We start from the raw sequence: 21,567 nt of genomic DNA, 5'->3' as shown, positions 1-21,567 counted from the left end.
GTAAAGTCAATTTAAAAACACATTATAAACAAAGATGGATACAAAATTATCACATATAAATCAAAACCATTCATAAAGACAACAACCAGTGAGAGGATGTAATTTACAAAGCCCACAAGAAAGATTATCAAAAAGCAAATAAAAGACTTAAACTGTATGAAGAGTCAACCACAGAGCAGTGGACATGTACTGAACCAAACCTGGGTCGCCCGTGCGAAGAAAAGACAATCTGCTGACTCTGGGCTGCGGTGAAGGAAAGTACAGCGTTTATTGCAGGCGCCCAGCAAGGAGATCGGGCAACTAGTGCTGGAAACATTCAGACTCCCCGGGGGGATCCAGGAAAGCACTTGTAAAGCCCAGGTGAGGGAGGGGGTCACAACGTAAGTGATCAGCTCGTGCACAGTTCTCTGATTGGCTGACAGTGTGGTAACAGGGAGCTGTCACAGGGTTAACATTATCCATCCTTAGACTCCTGTAGGCCTGGGGGCCATGTGCTCATGGTCAACAGGCAGTTATCGTCTTCCATTGGGTGGGGGTTTGGGCGTCTGTAAGACAACTTAGGAACATGTGCATCAGATACCACGACCTGGGAACCTGGGAGAGGAGCTAAAGCAGAGGGTACAGGGAGAGGTCTGTGCCTGGAAAACCCCCGAGGGTCCTGCTTGGTTACAGATGATGAAAATGGAAAGACATACTGGGGTTCTGGAAACTTCACTGTCAAGAAGTCAATCCTCTCTAAATTGACCTACAAATTCAACTTGATCTGAATTAAAAAAAAAAAAAAAAACCAGAAAAGGAAAAAAGTATGGAATTTATGAGACAACGATGGAATATTAAGGAATTGTTGTTGAAAACAATGTTTAGGTGCCTGTGTGGCAAGGATATTATGATTTTGCTACAATGAAGAATTCTTATTGTTTAGGTGGGTACATTTAAACGTTTACAAATTACACGATATCCCTGAGATGTGTTCCAAAATCATATGAGGAGGAAATGGGGGGGGCGGGATCAGTGAAGAAGACTGGCCATGAAATGATCATTGGAGGTGAGTGTTGGTCCCCAGGGTTTGGAACGGAGCAGGACCCTATGAGGTGCTCCCTGGTCCAAATCTTTCTGGGTCCCCATTTCTTGTTTGTAGGAAATGGGCTTCATGCAGACTCCTCGACCCTCCCTGAGTCCCAAAGAGCAGGTTCAAACAGTTGTTTATCAGTGGAGGATGGTAACTTCAGGCTGAGCACCGGATTCCTGGAGCTCAACCCCACCACCTCACCACCAACCAATCAGAAGACAGTCATGCCCTGCAGATCTCACCCCAATTTCGCCTACAAAAACTTCATATTTATTGACTATAAAGAGCAGAGATACAACTGCATTTTTAGAGCCTAAAGTTAGGAAAGAAGGTGGATGAGACAATGGACAATGTGTTTTCTTTTTCTGTATTACTTTCCATTTATTTAATGACCATCCATTACGTTAACAACTGAAAAATAAGTTTGGGAGAAAGAATGTGACTTAGTTTTGACTTAAATGATGTGTGTAAAAAAAAACCCCAAATCTTCACAGGGCTTAGATTTGAGGAAATTGACTTTACAGATCTAGAATACATTGTATTGAATCAAAAAAAAAAAATTTTTTTTTCCCCCTGAAAACCATCAGGGAGTTCGGGTGTTTTGAGCACACCCTCCTTTTGACTCTGCAATAAACCCCTCTCTGCTCCAAACTCTGACATGCAGGTTTGTTTGGCCTCCCTGGGTGCCGAGCACGCAAACTTCGGTTCAGTAACAGATTCATGTCATACTGTTCCGTCTACATTTATCTATGTTTGATATTCTCAATTTTATAAAGTTTTTAAAACCTATACTAAGAAACCGAAGTGTTGTCTGTTGAACCAAATTGGCTCTAAAGTTTCTTCTGGAAATATAAACTCAACAGGAAGCCAGGGAGCCTCTGAAAGAGACAATCAACAAAGGTAAATGGCTCTATCACTGTCATATTTCGAGTTACAATAAGAGATACATATATGGTTTTCTTCCCAGTTTCTGACACACAGCTCCTAGAATGCTACAGATTTCCGGATTTCCTAAGTGGGAAGACCGATCAAGGTGTCTTTTGTCATGTGAACGAGGTGACGTTTGCACAGCCTGGGGGCTGGTTGCTGGAGAAATAGCCAGTGATCAGAGGGTGGGAACTCTCTGCCCCAACCTTGACCTCCGGGCAGGGGAGAGGAGCTGGAGGTTGCACGGCTTGCCAATGGGCAATGATCAGTCAATCACGTGAGGGTCATCAGTCGTGCTTATGTGAAGAAGCCTGCACAAAACCCCAAGAGGATGGGGCTCCCGGAGATTCGTGGGTGAACACGTGGAGATTAGGGGGCAGTGGGGGCTCACAGAAGCTTGACGCCCTCCCCAGACCTTGTTCTGTTCATCTCTTCTGTCTGTTCCTGGGTTCTAGCTTTTCATAATAAACCAGCCATCTAGAAAGTAAAGTGTTTCTCCGAGTCCTGAGAGCTGCTCTGGCAAAATAAGGAAATCCAAGGAGGGGACCATGGGCACCTCAGTTTATAGCCAGTTGGTCAGAAGCACAGGTGACATCCTGGACCTGTGACTGTCATCTGAAGTCGGTGGTGGGGGGACAGTCTGGTGGGACCTGTGTGGTCTGATGCGACCCCCAGGAACATCATGTTGGTCTTGAATTGTAAGCCACCCAGCGGGTGCTGGAGAATCGCTTGGTGTGTGGGGAGGAAATCTCATGCATTGGAGCTGGTGTCTCAGAATCATGATATAAAACAATAAACCGTGGACGGCAGTTGACAGACCAGTGGAACAGACAAGAGTCTACTTCTGATATAAGAAATATTGCGATATTCAGAAATGGGTTTATATCTACGGGAACACAGTGCACACGGCACAGGCAGCTTCGCATACGCCCAGCTGAGGGCTGGCAGCCTAAGAGGCTGAACACACAGACGGCGCCAGACCACGGTCAGTGCTGGAACTCCGACCCACCACCTGCAGCAACCAGCCCCGGACGCCAGCCAGGATTTTCACTACCTTGTCATAGCTCATAATGAAAAAGAATAGAAAAAGATTAGATAGATAGATAGATAGATAGATAGATAGATAGATAGATAGATATAGATAGATAGATAGATAGATAGATAGATAGATAGATAGATAGATAGATAGATAGATGATAGATAGATAGAATGGATGGATAGATAGATAGATAGATACACATGCATAACTGAATCACCATGCTTTACTCCAGAAATTAACACAACATTGGAAATTGACTATACCTCAGTATAAATAGATTAATTAAATAAAGTCAGAGTTGTAGGAAGCCAGACCTCCATCTCCAGAAACCAGTCCAGAAGCCACACAATTCCCCCCCTCACCTCACAGCAGTTGGCCCCAAGTGGCCAGTTAAGAAACCGACAGCTTTCCTCATTTTCGTCCCTACTGAGAACCTGGATCCAGCAGAGACCCAAGTGTGCTCCCCACCCAGTCACACGGGACGCCCCACTGCTAGCTGGTGTCTCCCCATCTTCCCCAGACCACCGCTTCCATTGGGCACCCCCTCCGCTTTCCCACCGGTCTCTGCTAAGGCACCAGTGGTGGTGGCGGACCCTGAACAGACTGCATGGTCTGCTCTCACGGGCCGGTCTTCGTGCACCTCCACCCCCTCCAACCACCACTGCAGTGTGCCTTCTCCTGATTCACAGTCTTCCGATGTAAAAGAAAAAACCAAAGACAGATATCACCTGTTCGATCTGATGCAGAACCCCTGAGCTGTGCCGTCTCTCTTCCCCTGGGTGATGCTTCCAACACCAGCTGGCAACAACAGGGCTGCAAACTGTCTTCCCCGGCACTGGAGGGGTGAGCCAGTGCGCACAGACACTGACGGCTGCAGCTTTGGGTGACAGCAGTAAACACACGATGCTTAACTAGGCAGAGGTCACGTCTTTGCCGCTATAGAAAGGTCAGTCCCTTCCTCCGAAAGCCACATCCTGCCTGAGGTTTTCTAGGCTTCACTCTCATCACACTTCCGTTTCCAAGACAAGGGCATTTCCCTGCACAGCAAACCTAATGAATAAAACCAACCCTGCTCCGCAGATCATCCCGAATTACTAACCCCTGAGGTTTGCCCGTTTTTTTAATTAGAAGGCAATTTATTAACTAGACCAACAACAATATGAATATATGTTGCACCGGCACACAGGCATCTAGAGAGTGCTAGCAACCCCATTCCCTGCTTCCAAATCACCTGGGAAAAAATGTAGGCAAGTAGCGTCACTGTATGTAATTACCAATACCAAAATTGTTGGATCATTAATTTGCTAAACCTATTTAAGAAGACCGCAAGAAAAAATAAGATTCCTATTCTCTTTCAAGAAAAGAGACTTACAGCTTAATTTTATATTTGTTGGATCAAAAGTCCCTATGTCATTCAGGTCTTTGCCTAGGCAGAATGTATAATCATCTATCTTAGGAAGTTAAAAAATAATTTTGTTACTATTCCCAAAGAGTTTTAATTTTTTTTACTCTCGAACAAAACAACTGTCATCTATGCACAATTTTCCCCACAACACCCAACACCACCGTTATTGTTATGCCTAAAAAAAATCATTTTTAATGGAGAAAAATTAAGTGATTTAAAGTAAATATAATATATTAGGAAATATTGTTTACAAAGTGTATTTAGGTACAGTTTTTAATCATTTTCATGACCTCCATAACAACCACCTCATTTAATGATTTATGTATCTTAAAATTAATTTATGAGGTAATGAAAAATCATGTTTTGTTAATAAAAAATTTAAATGTGACATCAGTCACATTTGGTTTGGCTAACACCTGTTATGTAACAACATAGATTGGACTTTATCTTCATACGATAGTCTCAAAATAGGCAGAATTGTTTGTAATTTTTGTATTTGGGGCTTTTAAAATAACCTATTATTATTTTTCAAATCGTGATTCTGTATGTCAAGGTAAAAGCAGGTTTCCATGCACAAAGCACACTGAAAATAAAACATTCCTAACACGGATAATCTTGCCTCTGAAAACCCAAGCTCTGTTTCCCATTTTGCTTTTTAACATTCTGCGTCATTTGTATCATTCATGCTGTAAGCGTTTTAACAGGCTCTGGTTCGTCCAGAGACAAAACCGCGGAGTTCTCATCACTTCGCACCGGTGCCCTGTAAACATCCTGCCCTCACCACGACTTAACCTTTTAAACGTGAGACGGCGTAAGGCCATCATCCAGCAGGTGCGCGGCACCAGCACCACCTGCCGAGCAGGAGGGGGTTCTAAGGGGCCCCGCGTCAGCGAGGTGCACATTTAAGTGACAACTCAGCACTTTATAAAGGATAGGCTTTATCCTTGGTGCTCTAAACCAGAATGGGAATAGGCGTCACAAAGTTCCTTCAAAGTGAATCCTCAGAGCCACGTCTCCCACCTGCGGCAGGTGCAGGTCTCCTGGGTCTGCAGGAGCTGACGCGCCGTCTCCCGGGGGCGTGGCCTGGAGACCCCGCCTCCTCTGGGGCGTGGCCTGAAAATCCCGCCTCCCTCCTTCGGGTATGCGACCGGAAGACCCTGCCTCCTCCGGGGGCGTGGCCGGAAGACCCCTCCTACTCCGGGCGTGACCCCACCCACGAGGTAGGCCGGGCCGAGCCGGCGGAACCAATGGGCGCGGCGGCGTTTCCGGCGGGACGCTTAAGGAGGGACTCAGTTCAGTCCGCCGCCGAGGGAGGCCCCGCGCCGGCCCGGTTCCGCCATGAAGTTTCGGGCCAAGATCGTGGACGCGGCCTGTCTGAACCACTTCACGCGTGAGTGGGGGTCGCGTGGGTCCCGGGCCGCGGAGAGGAGGGTAGGAGGGAGGGAGGCCCGGAAAGTGGTAGGGGGCGCGGCTGGGGCCGGGCGGGCGGGGACGTGGGCGCCGGGCCAGAGGGGACGAGGGCGCGCGGGGATGCGGGACTCGCGGGAGGATGCGGGAGGGAACGTGGGCGCGGGGCCGGGGCTGGAGAGCGGGGACACGCGTTGGAGGGCGGGGACCAGGGCTGGGGGCGCGGGTTCGGGGCTGGGGGCGGGGACCGGGGCTGGAGGGCGGAGTCGGGGCTGGGGGCGGGGACCGGGGCTGGAGGTCAGGGACCGGGGCTGGGGGCGCGGGTTCGGGGCTGGAGGTCGGGGACCGGGGCTGGAGGGCGGAGTCGGGGCTGGGGGCGGGGACCGGGGCTGGAGGGCGGGGACCAGGGCTGGGGGCGCGGGTTCGGGGCTGGGGGCGGGGACCAGGGCTGGAGGGCGGAGTCGGGGCTGGGGGCGGGGACCGGGGCTGGAGGTCAGGGACCGGGGCTGAGGGCGCGGGGCCGGGGCTGGAGGGCGGAGTCGGAGCTGGGGGCGCGGGACGGGGGCTGGAGGTCGGGGACCGGGGCTGAGAGCGCGGGGCCGGGGCTGGGAGCGGGGACCGGGGCTGGAGGGCGGAGTCGGGGCTGGGGGCGGGGACCGGGGCTGAGGGCGCGGGGCTGGGGCTGGAGGTCGGGGACAGGGGCTGAGGGCGCGGGGCCGGGGCTGGGGGCGGAGTCGGGGCTGGGGGCGGAGGGCGGGGCCAGGGGTGGAGGGCGGAGACCGGGAGGGGACGGGGGCGGGCCTGGTGGGGAGCAAGTGCCAGGGGTTGTTTCTAGAACTTTAGTCCTATCGCGTGGCTTTCCTTACCGCCGCGACAGACAGCTTTATCCCGCGCAGACCTCCCTTCACAGCCCGGCCCGTGGGTCCCTCCGCCCCCCGTGCCCAGCTCCGCGCTGACCCCTCCAGCGCCCGGGTGTGTGTGGAAGGAAGGAATGCGCCCACTAGGCGCCAGCTAACCTCCTTATTCCAACACTGGCGTGTGACGCCGACCTGGCGGGGTTGCTGAGAGGCTGGCGTGACCTCAGCGGAATTGCAGGCTACCCCGTGGGTACCGGTGTGAACGTCATTTCCCCCCTGAAGCTCGCGGCTCGAGCTGGGAGCTCTGCGGGCGAGGGTGGCGGCCTCTTAGTAACTCCTGACTGTAGCCGCTTGCTGTAGGAGTCAGCACCATGATAGCCAAGCTTGCCAAAACCTGCACTCTGCGCATCAGCCCCGACAAGCTGAACTTCGTGCTCTCTGACAAGGTGGCCAGCGGCGGGGTGAGCATGTGGTGTGAGCTGGAACAGGTGAGTGGGAGCTCCCGAGAGGCCTGCGGGCCCCCCGCGTGCCGCCGGAAAGGGCACAGATGTCCCCCTTCTCTCCCCTTAGGCGAACTTCTTCAGCGAATTTCAGATGGAAGGCGTCTCCGCGGAAAACAACGAGATTTACCTAGAGCTAACGTCGGAAAATCTGTCTCGAGCCTTGAAGACTGCCCAGAATGCCAGAGCCCTGAAAGTCAAGCTGACCAACAAGCACTTCCCCTGCCTCACGGTTTCCATCGAGCTGGTGAGCTGGCGGGGAGGGTTCCTGACACTCCCAGGAGTCAGGCATGGCTGTGACCCTGGGCTTCCACAGCGTGTGGGGGGCTGGTCGGTCTTATTGAAATGAAAGCTCTACACAGACAGTCGTTCTCCGTTGGAGTCGGGTTACGTAGGAAGACGTGTTTAAATACTCCGGTGACGGGGTGATGCTCAGCGAGGCAGCTGCTTTTCCCACGACGTGACACTTCTGCGTCTTCTCAGGCCCGTGTGTCCGCGCATCTCCGTTTTTGTCCATGGTGTTGCCACCTAGTCTAGAAACGCCGCTTTCTGTCCACTTCCACCTTTGAAGTGTTCTGCACCCCCCCCGCCTCATCTGCTGTTAACACTTCCGTGTTCGGTGACCTCTGCTCCCCAGTCCGTCATTCATCCGCGATGACAGGTAATGCACGCTCTTCCAGGGCACACGTGCCCCGGGACAGAGAACAAGCTCACGCCTCCACCAGCACATCCCACGCCCTTCAAGGCGGCCCAGCCGTCCTGGAGCCACGTCGCCAACCCCTGCGCTCGGAGTGGCTGTGGGCATGTCCGGTTCTTCGCTATGACCAGACCAGACGTGGGTGGTGCGGGGGCGCTCCATGGTCTCTCCCCTTCTCCCTCTGAAGCCGCCTCTTCCTTCCGTGCTGAGCGCGGGCCGCCTCCACCCGGCTTGCCCTCCTCCTTTCCGTGTGGTACCACCTTATTCTCCGCGGGAGCGCGTGTTGGGTTCCATGCTCAGAGGAGGAGGAGTCCTCGGCTTTTCCTCCTCGCTCGCCCTGGGCTCCCTGCGGTCAGGCTGCTGGGCAGTTAGAGTGGATAGGGTTTCACAGCCCCGTGTCAGTGCTGTGGCTCTCCAGTGCCTAGGGACCAGCCAGCCAGTGACGTGCAGGATATGCTGGTCTCTCTCAAGGCTCGCAGACCCCCTGCACAGTCAGGCCTGGTTTATCTTTTCAGCAGTGTGACCTCTGCAGTGCCCTGGGGGTCCCGAGCTCACAGAACGGCCCCTGTCCCTTCTCCGGGCTTCACCCGTGCCGTCCCCCTCGCCTTCGTTGTCCCGCGGCTGGCAGCCTCTCCTTCCTGTGCGACCCGAGCCCTCCCCGCTCAGACAGGCCCTCCCAGTCTGAGACCCTCCTCACATGCTCCCCATGTCGACTTCCCTCAAGGCCTTCATGAGTGTGCAACGGGCAACCCGTCCGGCTTCCTGTGTCCTTTTCCTCCTTACTGACCCTTAGTGCCCCAGGGACACGCCTGTCTGTCCACCACCCTGCCCACTCCCCCACCCCAGGACCCAGCACCAAGCATGCGCACCGTGCTGTGTGCCCACTGGATGACGATGAACCCGCTAACGTTCTCTTGGATTTGGTGTCACCTGTTTCGTGTCTTTAAGTTCTCTTTTGTTTGCTTATTTTAAGTATTGACATTATAAAAACATCTTTCATTTCTTCTCTCTCCAGTTATCTGTGTCGAGCAGTAGTCGCGTGGTGACACACGACATCCCCGTGAAGGTTATTCCGAGAAGGCTGTGGAGGGACCTGCAGGAACCCACCGTCCCAGCCGCAGACGTGAGTGACGCCTGGGCCCCTGCCGCTCGCTCGTGTTGGTGCAGGGATCTGAGCTCTCGGATGTTAGCCGGAGTCTCGCCGCACATTTTGTTGAACAGTTGTACGGTACCTGAGAAGAAAGTGGTGTCCATTTTTAAAGGATGCGCCAGGAAAAAACGTGGATGTACTTGCCCGTTGCTGTTTACATAGAACACCTTAGAACAGCGCCGTGTGTGATGGAAATGCCGCGCCCTCCACAGGTCAGGGAGACTGCCCTGGATGCTGGCACCTCAGCCGCACGAAAGTAGTGTTCGGAGGCTCTTGTACCGACCAGGAGGGGCTGCCCCGGCCTGGGCGTCACAGAGCTCGCTGTTGTCCTTGTCCTGTGAGGAGTGGGTCCCGGAGGCGTCCGGGCCCCGAGGGAGGCCGCTCTGCTTCCCCTGATGGGAATCCAGAGCCACTAAGGGCACCATTGGTGGAAGGAGAGATCATGAAAATATACTGAATGGAACACTTACCTGGCTTTTACTAGAAGGCATCTACCCGGCGGCGGGGACGGCCCTGAGTCTGGGCGTGCACCCCTCGGGGCGGCCTCTGCGGGGCCCCGACCCAGAAGAACGCCCCGGGGTGTGGTCCCCGAGCCAGCCGGAGGCAGGCCTGAGTTAGTGAAGTTGTAGGATTATTTTTCTATGCATAGTTTAAAAAGGACTTTATTCAGGCAATTTAAAAACACGGATTCAGAGCTTTTAAGCATATACACACGTTCCACACGTGAGCACCTGTCAGAACTTGGCCGTGGTAAGATTGTTAATACTTGGGATGTTTCTCGTTGGCTTTATAGGTTAGTATTTATTTACCGGTCTTGAAGACCATGAAGAGCGTTGTGGAAAAGATGAAAAACATTAGCAACCACCTGGTAAGCTCCAACTTCTCTCAAGAGGGCTCCCAAGCATTCGGTGTGGGCCGCGGGTCCCGGGAGGAACCTGGCCTGGGGGGAGCTGGGTGCCCTCGGTGCGCCGGGGCCGGGCCTCTGGGTGGGAGCCTGCGGGCGTAAGGCGCCTTTCCAGACCTGTCCAGTGCGCTCGGCTCTCCTCACTCGCGCCCGCCTCGTGCCTCCTGTCCACATGGGCGGTGTGTTAAGGATGTATTCGGGGGAGGGTGTAGCTCAAGTGGTGGAACGCGTGCTTAGCTGGGGTTCCATCCCCAGCACCTCCTCTAAAAGTAGATAAATAAACCTGATTTCCCTCCCTCCAAAATAAAAATAAATGTTATATATACATATATATATATTTGGCACTTCTACCCTTTTGTCCTTAAGTTTTGGGCAAAATATTACGTATTTCATCTGCTAACTTGCATATTATTTTATGACCACTGACACTGGCCAAATGTCCTGTCCACCTGCCAGATGCCCCAGTGGCCGAGGACAGAGCCCCCAGAACACACCCCTCTCCTCCTGGGCCAGGTCTGGGGACACGTTTACTTCCCGTTTACGTCTGTGAAGGTCTGCTCACTGCCGCTGTCTCGACAGGCTGTGTGGGACAGTGATGGGGGATTGTGCAGGCTCCCTCGTCCCCTCCTGGGGTGCTCCGAGTTCCTCACTCACTCCCCGAGAACTCACTCGATTGTGTCCCTGGGTCTTTGAGAAACCACCATCCACCTGCAAAGTGTAGACATGGTTCTCACCGCCGGCAGCCCCGTCACCTGCAGAACTCCGGACCCCCCACGGTGCCGGATCTTCCCGGCTCTGTCTCTGCCCCGTCACTCTTGGCCTCGCCTCCCCAGCCTGGGCCTGGAGAACGCTTAGCCTCTCTCACTGTTTATCATAACTCCCAGCCCTGCTCCCCACCCCTCCCCCCAGCCTGAAGACCCTCCTGTCCTGAGCCACTCTGTTAGCATCTCGGAACCCCTCCTGAGCCCCTCCTGAACGGGTGGCTTCCAGGAAAGGGGGGCTGTCTGGCCACCTGTGTGGCCGCCCCTGCGGGGCTGGCACTCAGTAGGCAGCGAATAGGTCTTCGCACATGGACCTGGAGTGAAGTTCAGCCTCGAGAGATCTCTGGAATTCCAGGTTTCCTGAAGCCTAGAAACTGGGGGCCGTTCTATCTGTGCAGTCGTGCTCCGTTAGAGTAGCTTGCTTTCAGGACCTCCTCCTTGTAGGCTTCACTGTAACTCACTCGATGTGGACTCAAGGAAGCAGCAGGCCTGGCTGTGGATCCAGTTGTCAGGCGGGAGGCTCCCTTGGGCACCTCCTGGGGGCCTCCCGAGGGGCTCTGAGAGGCCCAGGAGGGAGACGGGAGGGCCGTTAATAGGAGGGTCCGGTTGTTTGCTCTTTGGGCCCAGGGGAGGTGAGTCAGCACGGTGGCTTAGGTCAGATCATCGGGGGGTCTCTCACCTGGAGTGCTTGCACAAGTCATACTGTCAGACTTATGTGGAGTGGCTGCTGCGGCCTGGAGTCCCGGATGGAAGGGGACAGCGGCCCCGCGTGTGCCGAGACCCACGTGGGGCTGCTTCTCAGGCCCGGCCTCGCCCTGTCCCGGGGCTGTGCGGGCTGGGAGCTGTCGGAAGGGCCTGGGTTTTGTGGAGCTGTCTGGTCACCTGGTCTGCTGGAAGCTAATGTCCATGTTTCTTTTCTTCCCCCTTTTGCTTTCATTTTCTAAGACTGTAAAATACTCAATTTGCAGATTATTGAAGCAAACCTAAATGGAGAATTGAACTTGAGAATAGAAACCGAACTAGTGTCTGTCACAACCCACTTTAAAGATCTGGGAAATCCGCCACCAGGTGAGCTTCCTGGTGGGCTGTGTTTTGCTCGTGGTAAGTTCATCGTTTCAGGTGACGCCTGCCCGAGGTCTCTCCGTGGGAAATGGGTGAAATTGGGCTGAGCGTGTTTCGTGCTCAGGGCGGGAACGAGGTGTCGCTGACTCTGCGGCGTGGTGGGGACGCTGGCCCGCCGCCCCGAGGAGCTGGGGTCTGGTCTGGGGTGGGAGGAGACAGCCTCCCAGGCCCTTCCAGCTCCTGGCCTCCTGCTCCTGCCCCTGCAGACTGCAGCCCCTTCCCTGGGCCTGGGCAGAGTCAGAAACGGGGCTAACATGACCAGTTCTGTCGCGGGACCCTGCGCTCAGTTCAGTGGGCAGTGAGCGTTGCGGCCGAGCTGCCAGGGTGGCCGGGCCGTTGGGGAGCGAGGCCGAGGCTCCAGGGGAAGGTGCTCACTCGTGTGAAAACCGTCTTAGTCCTGCGTGTGCTCCAGGCAGATGTCACAAGGCATCTCACACCCTCAGTTACAGTCTGTATAGGCGGGTTACTTACCACGGCAGTTCCGGGAGCGTTGCAGGGGCCTTGAGAGGAGCCGCTGGCGCGCAGTGCGGCCGGGCACACGAAGCTTTGTGATGCTGGTGCGAAGTGACAGACTTCGGGCCCCGTCGCTTTGTTTAATGCATGTCAAAGGGGGTCTCACCTTGGAAGCCTTCCCAGAGCTGGAAGGACGCTGTCTTCCTTTTCGCTCCATGTAAAACCAGAGGCCTCGTGCGGCTGTCTGTGTTTGAGCCCCCAGTGCGTACGAGGGCCCAGACACCCGCTTCTGACCCAGAGAGAGAGCGTGGGTCGTGTTTCAGGTCCCTGTAAGGGAAGTTCCCCAGAGATTAGCATGAGACTTGGAAGAGTCAGGGCTCCGTAAACGCCTGCTCCACAAGTGAGTGTGCTGGCCCCCTGCAGGGTTTCCGCGGGCTGCTGCGGTCGGGGTGGGCTGGACTGTCCCCCTGGGTTCCCTGTCACCCTGCGGGTCCTGTGTGGTAAATGCTCCTGTCATTTTAGCCTCTGGACACGCCTCTCAAGACCACGACCCAGAACGGATGACTGAAGTGCATGTTGATGTCCGGAAGCTGCTGCAGTTCCTCGCCGGGCAGCAGGGGAACCCCGCCAAGGCCACGTGCAGTGAGCGTGCCCCGCCCGTTCAGACGCCCTGATCAGCTGGGCTCTCACAGGGTCTCGTAACGCAGCCTAGTCGCGTGGCCCCGTTTTCTGGGGTGTGGGGTGGTCGGGTGTTCTGGGCTCTCCTGAGACAGGAGGACACGCCTGCAGGGCGCTCGGCTCCCCGAGGCCTGTGGCCACTGTTGGGGGTGATCTGGGCCCCGAGAGAGGCCACTGAGAGCAGGCGGCCTGTCCCGGACCCCATGGGGTGTACAGCGTTCCCGTCTCTGTGTTTGTTTCCTCCCTGTGTCTGAACCGGGTCCGCACTGGCCCGAGTCCCCACTCCCGGCCGCTCGCCGTGGCCTCCCGGTTCTGGCTGGCCCGTCCCCCTCAGGTTCACGCCTGCTCTGGCTCCACCATGCCTCCATCACGCATGAGGAAGGGCTCCCTTGCCAAGGATGTTTCGGGAGGAGGGTGGCCGCCCCTAGGTGTTGGCCCCGCGCGGTCCTGAGGAGTGTCCAGCCGTCGGTCCTCTGGGTCCCTGCACTATCCGGGGCTCGGGGCTGCAGTGTGCGGGACGGGCCTCCCCGGTGATGCTGGCCGTCCTCTCTCCCTAGATATTGTGAGCAACAAGATGGTGCACTTCGACTTGCTCCATGAGGACGTCTCCCTGCAGTATTTCATCCCCGCACTGTCTTAGCCCCAGCTGACCGGGCCTGGGCTCAGGGACCCTGCTCGGGAGCTGGAGAGGCCACCGGGGGACGCACCGCAAGCCGTCTGGCCCGGTGCTCACAGCGGCGGGACCCTGTGGGCTTCACTGAATCTCCCCTCGTGTAATATATTGCCTAGAACTGAGTTAATGAAGCGCAGTTGTATAAACATATTTCTTCTTATTACTCACGTGTCTGTTTTGTTTTCACCTTTAAGACGTTGGAAACGTTGTTTATACAGACTTTAAACTTTCTTATCGAAGTTGTGCAAATCCTCGTGCATTCGGAATTGGTGTCGCCATCAAAACGGGCAGAAACAGTGCTGTGGGCCTGGCACTGTCCCCGGGGCCCTGTCTCCCCCTCAGCGGGTCGCAGCCGGCCCCAATCCATGTCTGTGCACCTCCGCCCTCCTCCGCCCTCCTCCCCAGTGGTCAGTCAGGTTCACTTGATCACTGGTTTTCAGCTTGCACAGAAACTGTTTTTGTGCCCAAAGAGTTGAGAGGAAAGTTCTTGCACGTGAGACAGGTTCTGGTCCAGCGTCTGTCCCCCCCACCCCACCCCACCCCCGGTGACGTGGTTAATTTTCCTGCTCAAGTTCAGGCCACGGTGCCTCCCACCTGGTGTCCTGGGAGCTGCCATCACTCCGCAGGGCTCCCAGTCCCGTTGGCCAGCGAGGGACCTACATGGATTCCATGAACTTTAGGAGAGAAGGGCCGTGGGGACGACAAATTTTTTTTAAGGAAAATACATATTTCTACGTGTGTCCACCAGGAAAAGGCCTAGAAGCAACCCAGTAGCGATGCGCAGCCCTGGCCCCTAGATTCGGGTCTGTAGACACCATTTCCAACCAAGAAGAACCAGGAACCGCTGGAATTCCTGACTTCAGGTCTGTGACAGAAAACGCACGAGGTAAGCCTGGACCGTTTCTCAAGCAAGGAAGCAATTTGTGATCACCTGACTCAGAAGCCAGTTTGAAGAGGCTCACTTGGCTCAGAGATGGGGCGTTTGAAATCAAATCAGGAACGGTAACGCTCACGAAGTGTGCGTGCAGCCGCGAGTGTGTGATGACACCAGGAGTGTGACTGATCAGCACTGGCAGGGGCCCGGGAACAGCTCCAAAACCTGGAAAAGAGGTGACAAGTTGTCAGTCCTGGCTGCCCCGTCCAAATCTTGCCCCTGGGAAACCCAGTGACCAGAGGGCCTGCTTCTCCTTGCAGGGGTGTCCAGCTAATGGTTGGAGGCAGACGAGGGATGACAGCTTGACCATAACGAAGGACAGAACATCAATCAGCCACAACGGACAACGTGAGAGAGAGAAGCAGCCAGTCCTTGCGGGTCTCCTGATGGAGGCACCTGTCACCTGATCTTAATCTGACCCGCTTCTGTGCCAGTTTGCCCCTGACAGTGAGCATGCGCTTGGGGGTCCCCACAGGAAGCAAGGTGGTAAAAAGCCAGTCCTATCAGACACACTGCAGAGAAACCAGAGATGGAGGTGCTCCCTATAGGTTGAAAGACGTGGGGAAAAAACAGTTAACCGAATCCACCGTATTAACAGACTAAACAAGAACAGTCATATGATCATCTCAGTAGATGCAGAAAAAAAAAATGTGTGTGACAAAATTCATGGAAAAACCCCGACTCTCAGCAAACGATTGGAGCTACGTTGGAAGTCCTAGCCAGTGCAGTAGGGCAAGAAAAAGGAATTAAAAGCTACAGATGTGAAAGGAAAAAATACAGTCTGTTGGCAGATGACATGAATAGTCTAGCGGAAAATCCCACATAATTACCGAAAAAGGCTCCCAGAACTAACAGGCGCATTTAGAAAGGTCGCAGGAGGAACGTCAATATAAAGGCTATCGTGCTGCTGTACAGCAGTGATGAAGCCGGAATGTAACGTCTGAAGAAGCAGTATCGTTTACAGTGGCCTCAAAGAAATGAAGCGCTCAGGTGCACATCTCAGAAAACACGCAGGATTCATGTGCTGAAAACCACAAAACACCAGCGCAGTAGATCAGCTGGGAAGCTATACAATGTCCATGGACCAGGAGACTGACTTACTGCCAAGGTGTCGGCTCTTTCCGGTTTGATCTGTAGATTCCTTGCGGTCCCAACCGTGTAGCCCTGCGAGCCTTTTTACAGACAAACTGATTCTAAAATGTGTATGGAAAGCAAAGGACTGGAATAGCCAAAGCAATCCTGGAAAAGAAGAACAAATCGGAGGGCGGATGCTGCCGACACCAGGACTTACTGCGAAGCGGCAGGAGTCAGGATGGCGGGAGACTGGCCATGGAACAGACATGCGGATCAGGGTGGGACAGAGAGCCTGGAAACGGGCCACACAGCTGTGCTCTGCTGATTTTTGACAGAGGCACTGGGCAACCCAATGGAGAAGGGGCGGCCTTTTTCAAAAACGGTGCCAGAAAAAAATTGGATGTTCATGTGCAAAAAATTGAACTCAGCGCTTACCTCAAACCTCAGAAATTTCCACATGGGGATTTAAAAGCTCGGTTCAATTAAAGACGGCTTGCTGGGTTTGTGAAATGCTAATTTAAGTGTTTTTCTTACAGAGGCATCTCCATGTGCATCTTCACAGTGTCTGCATTTGCTCATGTGGGAAGTTCTCCCAGGATGAACGTTCTCTCAGTCAAAGCTGTCCCGGATGAATTTACAAAGTCAATCTCTCAGGACCTGGGCCACTGCGCTGTTCGCAGCCAGCTCACGCCCGTGTTGGGGCCAGACCTCAGCATTCCGGGGCTGGGGTTACTCTCCTCTGTAACTCTGAGCAAGCCATATCTTTGCACAGACAGACTGTCAGGGTGTACCCTCCAGACCACAGAATGCCCCCCCTTGGGACACTCCACCTTTCTTTGCAGGGTTGAGGCCCAGAGAAGGCTCTCCCCACAGATGAAATACGGAGAAATTTGTGAAACTGACTCGGAGACGCGGTTTCCCTGTTACAGGAGGTCTCCATGGGCAGGCCTCGGGCGTGGCCATAGCGTCTTGTTTTGGTAAATAGTGAAATAGTGATATTTCACAGCACTTGAGGGTCTGGGAGCTGAGATGCTGCACCAAAGCACGGTATCGAACTTTCTTTTTTATTTTTTTAATTTTTTTTAACTGAAGTGTAGTTGACTTACAACGTTGTGTTAATTTCTGGTGTACAGCAGAGTGATTCAGTTACACACATTTATGTTCTTTTTCACATTCTTTTTCGTCATAGGCCATTACAAAGTACTGAATACAGTTCCCTGCGCTGTCCAGGAGGACCTCGTTGTTGGTCTGTTCTATACGCAGTAGGGCGTATCTGTTAATCCCAAACTCCTAGTTTATCCCTCCCCCGCTTCCCCTCCCTGGTCACCGCAAGTGTGTTTTCTACGTCTGTGAGTCTGTTTCTATTTTGTGAATGAGTTTGTTTGTGTCACTTTTTTAGACTCTGCATATAAGAGATACCATGTGATGTTTGTCTTCTGCGGTTTCGTTTTTGCTGCCAACAGCCGAGCCCTACGGCGAAAGGCGACGGTTGGACTCCACGGTCGACGGCCCCTAGTTTCCAACACCCCCCAGTTTCCAACACCTGCCTCCGTTCTCCGCCATTTCTCTAACGTTCATTTGCTTCTTCCCGCTTTTAGCAGTAGTCATTTTCTTTGTAGGCAAACATGGAAGGACTGAAAAATAGAAGAAAATTTCCACGACGCTCCCACCCCGAGGCGACCACCGGCAACATTTTGTTGTGACTTTTTTCTCCTCCGTGTGTCAGTGTTTTTGAAATTGGGATGCAAATTATAACCAGCGTGTCCATTTAACCTGGCATTCCTGTTTTATTGACCGTGGTTACTGACTCAGTGCTCAGACCTCCCACCTGCCAAAAACATTCCTCTGTTTGTTCTTTCAAATGGTTTGGATTTCAATTCCGAAGTGCATGATATGAACTCACGTGATTCTTTACTATGGTTTCAGTGGCTGGAAATAAAAGAACACATTCCAAGTTTTATCTCCAAGACGATTTAAAACCACATTCCTGCAACTTTTCTATGAATACGTTGCCTTAGACTAATTTATTTTTAGCTTCTACGGGGCAGAGGGTGGTTGGTGCCTGCCCACAGCGTGGGGAGCGGAGGCAGATTTGGGACCCACTAGAAAGTAGGACCTGGCTGTCAGGGGTCTCCACAACTCAGTAATCCAGCTTTTTACTGGCAAACATTCTATCCTGAAATGAAGTGGTCTCTGCATTTGCAAAAATGGCAGTTATTTCCCTGCAAGGACCCACTTTCCCGCCCCGCCCTGCAGGCTCGCAGTCGTGCCGGCAGGGGGCGCCGTGTGCACAGCAGAGGGACCGCGGGGCCCGTCCTCCCGGGCATGGACCTCTAACCCTGAGACACTTCTGGCCGGGCTAGCTTATTTTTTAATCTCACATTTCCCAAGTCAGCATCACTTGACGTCTTCCTCGTATGAGTTCTTCCCTCGATACTCAGACCAGAAATGCCACAGCTGAGAGAATATTTGAGTGAGGTCTCAGACACACAGCAACTGACATGCTGGGATCAGCGGCGCCAACGGTTTGCACAGACCAGCCCTTCCCACAAGGATGCAAAACCTCACCGCCCCTGGACCCTGGTCCCCGGGCCGGGGTGTCTGTGAGTCCTGGTTTGCAGTAGGGTGTTCACAGTGGCGGATCCCAAAACACTCACAGCTCCTCACTAGAGCCCAGCATTTGCCGGAGCACAGCAGGGTAGTGGGCAAGGCCGCATTCAGGGACCAAGAGCAGACCCGAGCCCCACTGGCCTTAGGGCTGGTGGGACAGCTCAGACCGAGGAGGCAGGGAACCGGGGTTCAAGCCCCGGCTAGCCCTCTCCTGAGCCACGCCCTCACCGTGAGCCCGTCCCTGACCCGCCGCCCCCAGGAATGCACCGGAGCTGTGTGCCCAACGGTGACTCGGGGCCTGGGAGAGTCTGCGCAGGTAGGACCCACCCGGCTGCTAGACTGGTCATTATGCCACTCCGCAACAGGCACAAAGGGCTTCCGTTAAGAAAACAAGCCCAGAACGTGATAAATTGTGTCCAAATTAAGAGGGAGAATCCAGCTGTCCAGAAACCACGGGTGTGGGGGACAGGAGTCCAGAGCTCAGAATACTCCGCAAACTGCCCTGGAGCAGAGAGACAGAGAAAAAGCCTCCACGTGTGTTTTGCTGAGATAAAGCAATAGATTGATATCAAAATGGACAAAAATATCCTCAATTTAAAAAAAAAAAAAATCACCCCTGGCCAGTCTTACTGACTTTGATACCCAAAAATCCAAGATGTTGGCAGACAGAACCCAGCACCCGCAGAGGGTAATTCTGCCACGGTCACGTGAGTTTTAAGTCGGGGGCAGGGATGGTTTCATATCAGAAAATGTATTAATAACTTTCACCAGAAGTAGAGGAAGCTGTCACTTGATCTTCTCCACGTGTTTGGTTAAATTTAATATCCATTCCTAACTTTCAAAACATGCCGTTAAGAAAAAAGGAATTGATGTTATTTTTAAAATAAGGTTGTACCTCGAGTTAGAAGCCAGTGCTGCGTCTCCAGGACGTTCCCCCGAGTTGAGGACAGGAGAGGCTGTCAGCTCAGAAGTCCCGTGACAGTGCCTCTGAGGGGTGTCCCTTACCCTGTCCCCATGAGCACACTTAGCTTGTGAATCGTGTTGGTGGAGATAAAATGCACAACCTGTAAACTGAGAGCCGTGTCTTATTGGGCAGACTTTCTGGGGACTCAGGCAGGGGAGGCAGCCAGCCCCTCAGAGGCTGTAAGAGGCCGTCCCGCCCGGACAAGGGGAGAAGCCAGGAGAGACAGGAGTCTTTGCAACAAAGACCAGGTAGTCAGAACATTAAAATATCACTGTTAATTAAAGAAAACCAGGTATCTCAAGGAATTTGGTGCTTTTTATGAATGGGAAGGTGCAAAGTCTGGGCTCGTTGAAATCATCCCTTTGACATGCACCTGAGCTCTCTGGGGCCAGTGTCCTGTCCTCTCCCGCCCAGAGTCCCCTCAGGGCACCGCTGGGTGGGGGTGGCTGCTCTGCTCAGTGTCGGGGCAGCAGTGGCGGCTGATGACCTCATGGCCGCAGCGTCCCGTGTGTGCTGACATGGCCGGCAATCCTTCCCATTCACAGCTGGAGGGAACTTGAGTTTAAACGTGTAAGGTGGCCGGCAGTCCTCTGTGTGCTGCGGTCCCAGGATAATCGCTTACTGATTTCCTACAGCGGAGGAAATGGTTGCGCTCACAAGACGGCCCGGCTCGCAGGGCTCGCGTCTCAGCCCTTGCGACATCGCGTCCTTGAGGACGATGTGGGAAGCTGTCAGCAGCCAGACAAGCACTGTCTCCATTTTCCACCACGAGAACACGACACTTTCTGAGCCTAAAAACTGCCCAAGGTGCTGATGAAAAGCACACTGATGGAGACCGCGCGCTGGCGGGCCGGGACCCCTCACCCGGCTCCCAGGCGTGTGGGTGCCGGGGACCTCGCACCTCTGCCCGGCGTCCAGCTGGCCGCGAGCGGCCTGGACGCCACAGAACAGAGCGTCTTCTGTGTGGTGCCATCCGAGGAAACAGTCCGTACGAATTTCCTAACTTCAGGGTGGCTGTTTTTTTTCATCTCCACCATTAACAATTCAGATTGGTATCTGTGAACTGGGAGGACTGGATGCCTGCAGGTACCTATAACCATCTACAAATCACGCTGCTTTGTGCCGCGCTGTGACTCAGAGCAGAGAAACGCAGGGGCGGGGGGGGGTGGCAGCCTGGCGGCCTCCACCCTCCTGCTCGCCCACGGGGCTCCCGGACGGCCGGGCCGCCTTCTCTGCGGCTGTCTGTTCCCCACCGAGCAGGCGGGCTCTGCCCCTGGGCACCTCCTTCCCCACCTCCGGGTGCTCAGGTCCCTAAACCGCCCTCCCGAGTCCCCGGGACGCCCCGCTTTGCGGGAACTGCCCAGGCCACGGAGCAGGCTGTGCCAGCTGGAGACGCCAGAGGGGTTTTCCCCACATGCTTTCTCCTTGAGTTACTTTTATGACTCATTTGTACGATCGAACAAGTCAGGAACATCCAGCAGGTCAGGGACGTTCCGACCTTAGGTTACACAGTCTGCCTGAGCAGTTTTGAGTCCTTTAAAAAAAAAAAAAAGTGTGATTTCTTACTGCCCACCTGCAGGAAGTAGGGAGGGGCTGGGAAGTCTTGTCCAGCCATGGAAAATCTGCCTTCCCTTTCCACATCCGGGGTCCTCGTGGCAGCAGAGGGCCGGCTCCCCCCTCACCCACGGCTCCTGGCTTCTGACTGGTGTGTGTCGAGAGCCCTGGGGACTGGCGACGTTCACGGCGAACGATTTTCCTTCCATCTCCTCCTCTAACGGCCAGATTGGGGGGTGACACCCTGACGGAGACTTTAGAAGCCTCGGCTTTTTATCGCCGTCAGACGGCCTGTGTCACAGAAACCTGGACGTCAGGGAAATGCTGCTCCCCTCGTGGCCACGAGTTTCTGGAATTAGACCGACTGGGTCTGCAGGGACCCACGCTGGTTTCTAACTGGCGATGCAAGAGCGGAATGAGAAACTGAATCTTCGAGGCGAACACAGGCTGGCCTGGACGTGCAGGGAGCAGGGGGTGCCCTCGAGGGGCAGGCAGGCCTGAGGGGCGACTGGCTGGCTGCGTGCACCCGGGCGACGGCCTTGACCTCTTCTGCACGCCGTGACGCCCCCCTCCATGAAAGCACGAACGAGGGCAGACTCTCCCCGGCCCCTGAGAGCCGTGGACGCCAGCGCCTGCACGCAGCCAGCGCCCCCTGCGGGCTTCATTCAAGCCTGCAGCTCTTGGGGAGGGAAGGAGATGTTAGCTGTCTTGACTGTGGTGGTGGTTTTGCGGGTGTAGACATCCATCAAAATCCATCGAACTGTACATCTGACATACATGTGGTTTACT

At 54.3% G+C, this 21,567-nt stretch overlaps 1 protein-coding gene across 3 annotated transcripts; it reads left to right on the top strand.

Annotated features, from left to right (window-relative positions):
• The first annotated feature begins 5,673 nt into the window (after positions 1 to 5,673).
• On the top strand, positions 5,674 to 13,805 carry HUS1 (HUS1 checkpoint clamp component). Of its 3 annotated transcripts, none has more exons than XM_010950204.3 (8): positions 5,674 to 5,830; positions 7,065 to 7,192; positions 7,275 to 7,451; positions 8,917 to 9,024; positions 9,845 to 9,919; positions 11,685 to 11,784; positions 12,814 to 12,933; positions 13,527 to 13,805. In XM_010950204.3, the coding sequence occupies exons 1-8, from the start codon at positions 5,779 to 5,781 to the stop codon at positions 13,607 to 13,609; spliced, it is 843 nt and encodes a 280-aa protein (XP_010948506.1). In that variant the 5' UTR covers positions 5,674 to 5,778; the 3' UTR covers positions 13,610 to 13,805. The 3 variants fall into 3 exon arrangements, with proteins under 3 accessions (XP_010948506.1, XP_045368955.1, XP_074214657.1); XM_045512999.2 differs by having other exon boundaries at positions 5,695 to 5,830; positions 6,744 to 7,192; XM_074358556.1 differs by lacking the exon at positions 5,674 to 5,830 and adding an exon at positions 6,632 to 6,950.
• The last annotated feature ends 7,762 nt before the right edge of the window (positions 13,806 to 21,567 follow it).

Source organism: Camelus bactrianus, chromosome 36 (assembly GCF_048773025.1).
Source record: "Camelus bactrianus isolate YW-2024 breed Bactrian camel chromosome 36, ASM4877302v1, whole genome shotgun sequence".
Classification (NCBI taxonomy): Eukaryota; Metazoa; Chordata; class Mammalia; order Artiodactyla; family Camelidae; genus Camelus; species Camelus bactrianus.
This window is presented reverse-complemented; position numbering and strand designations above follow the sequence as displayed.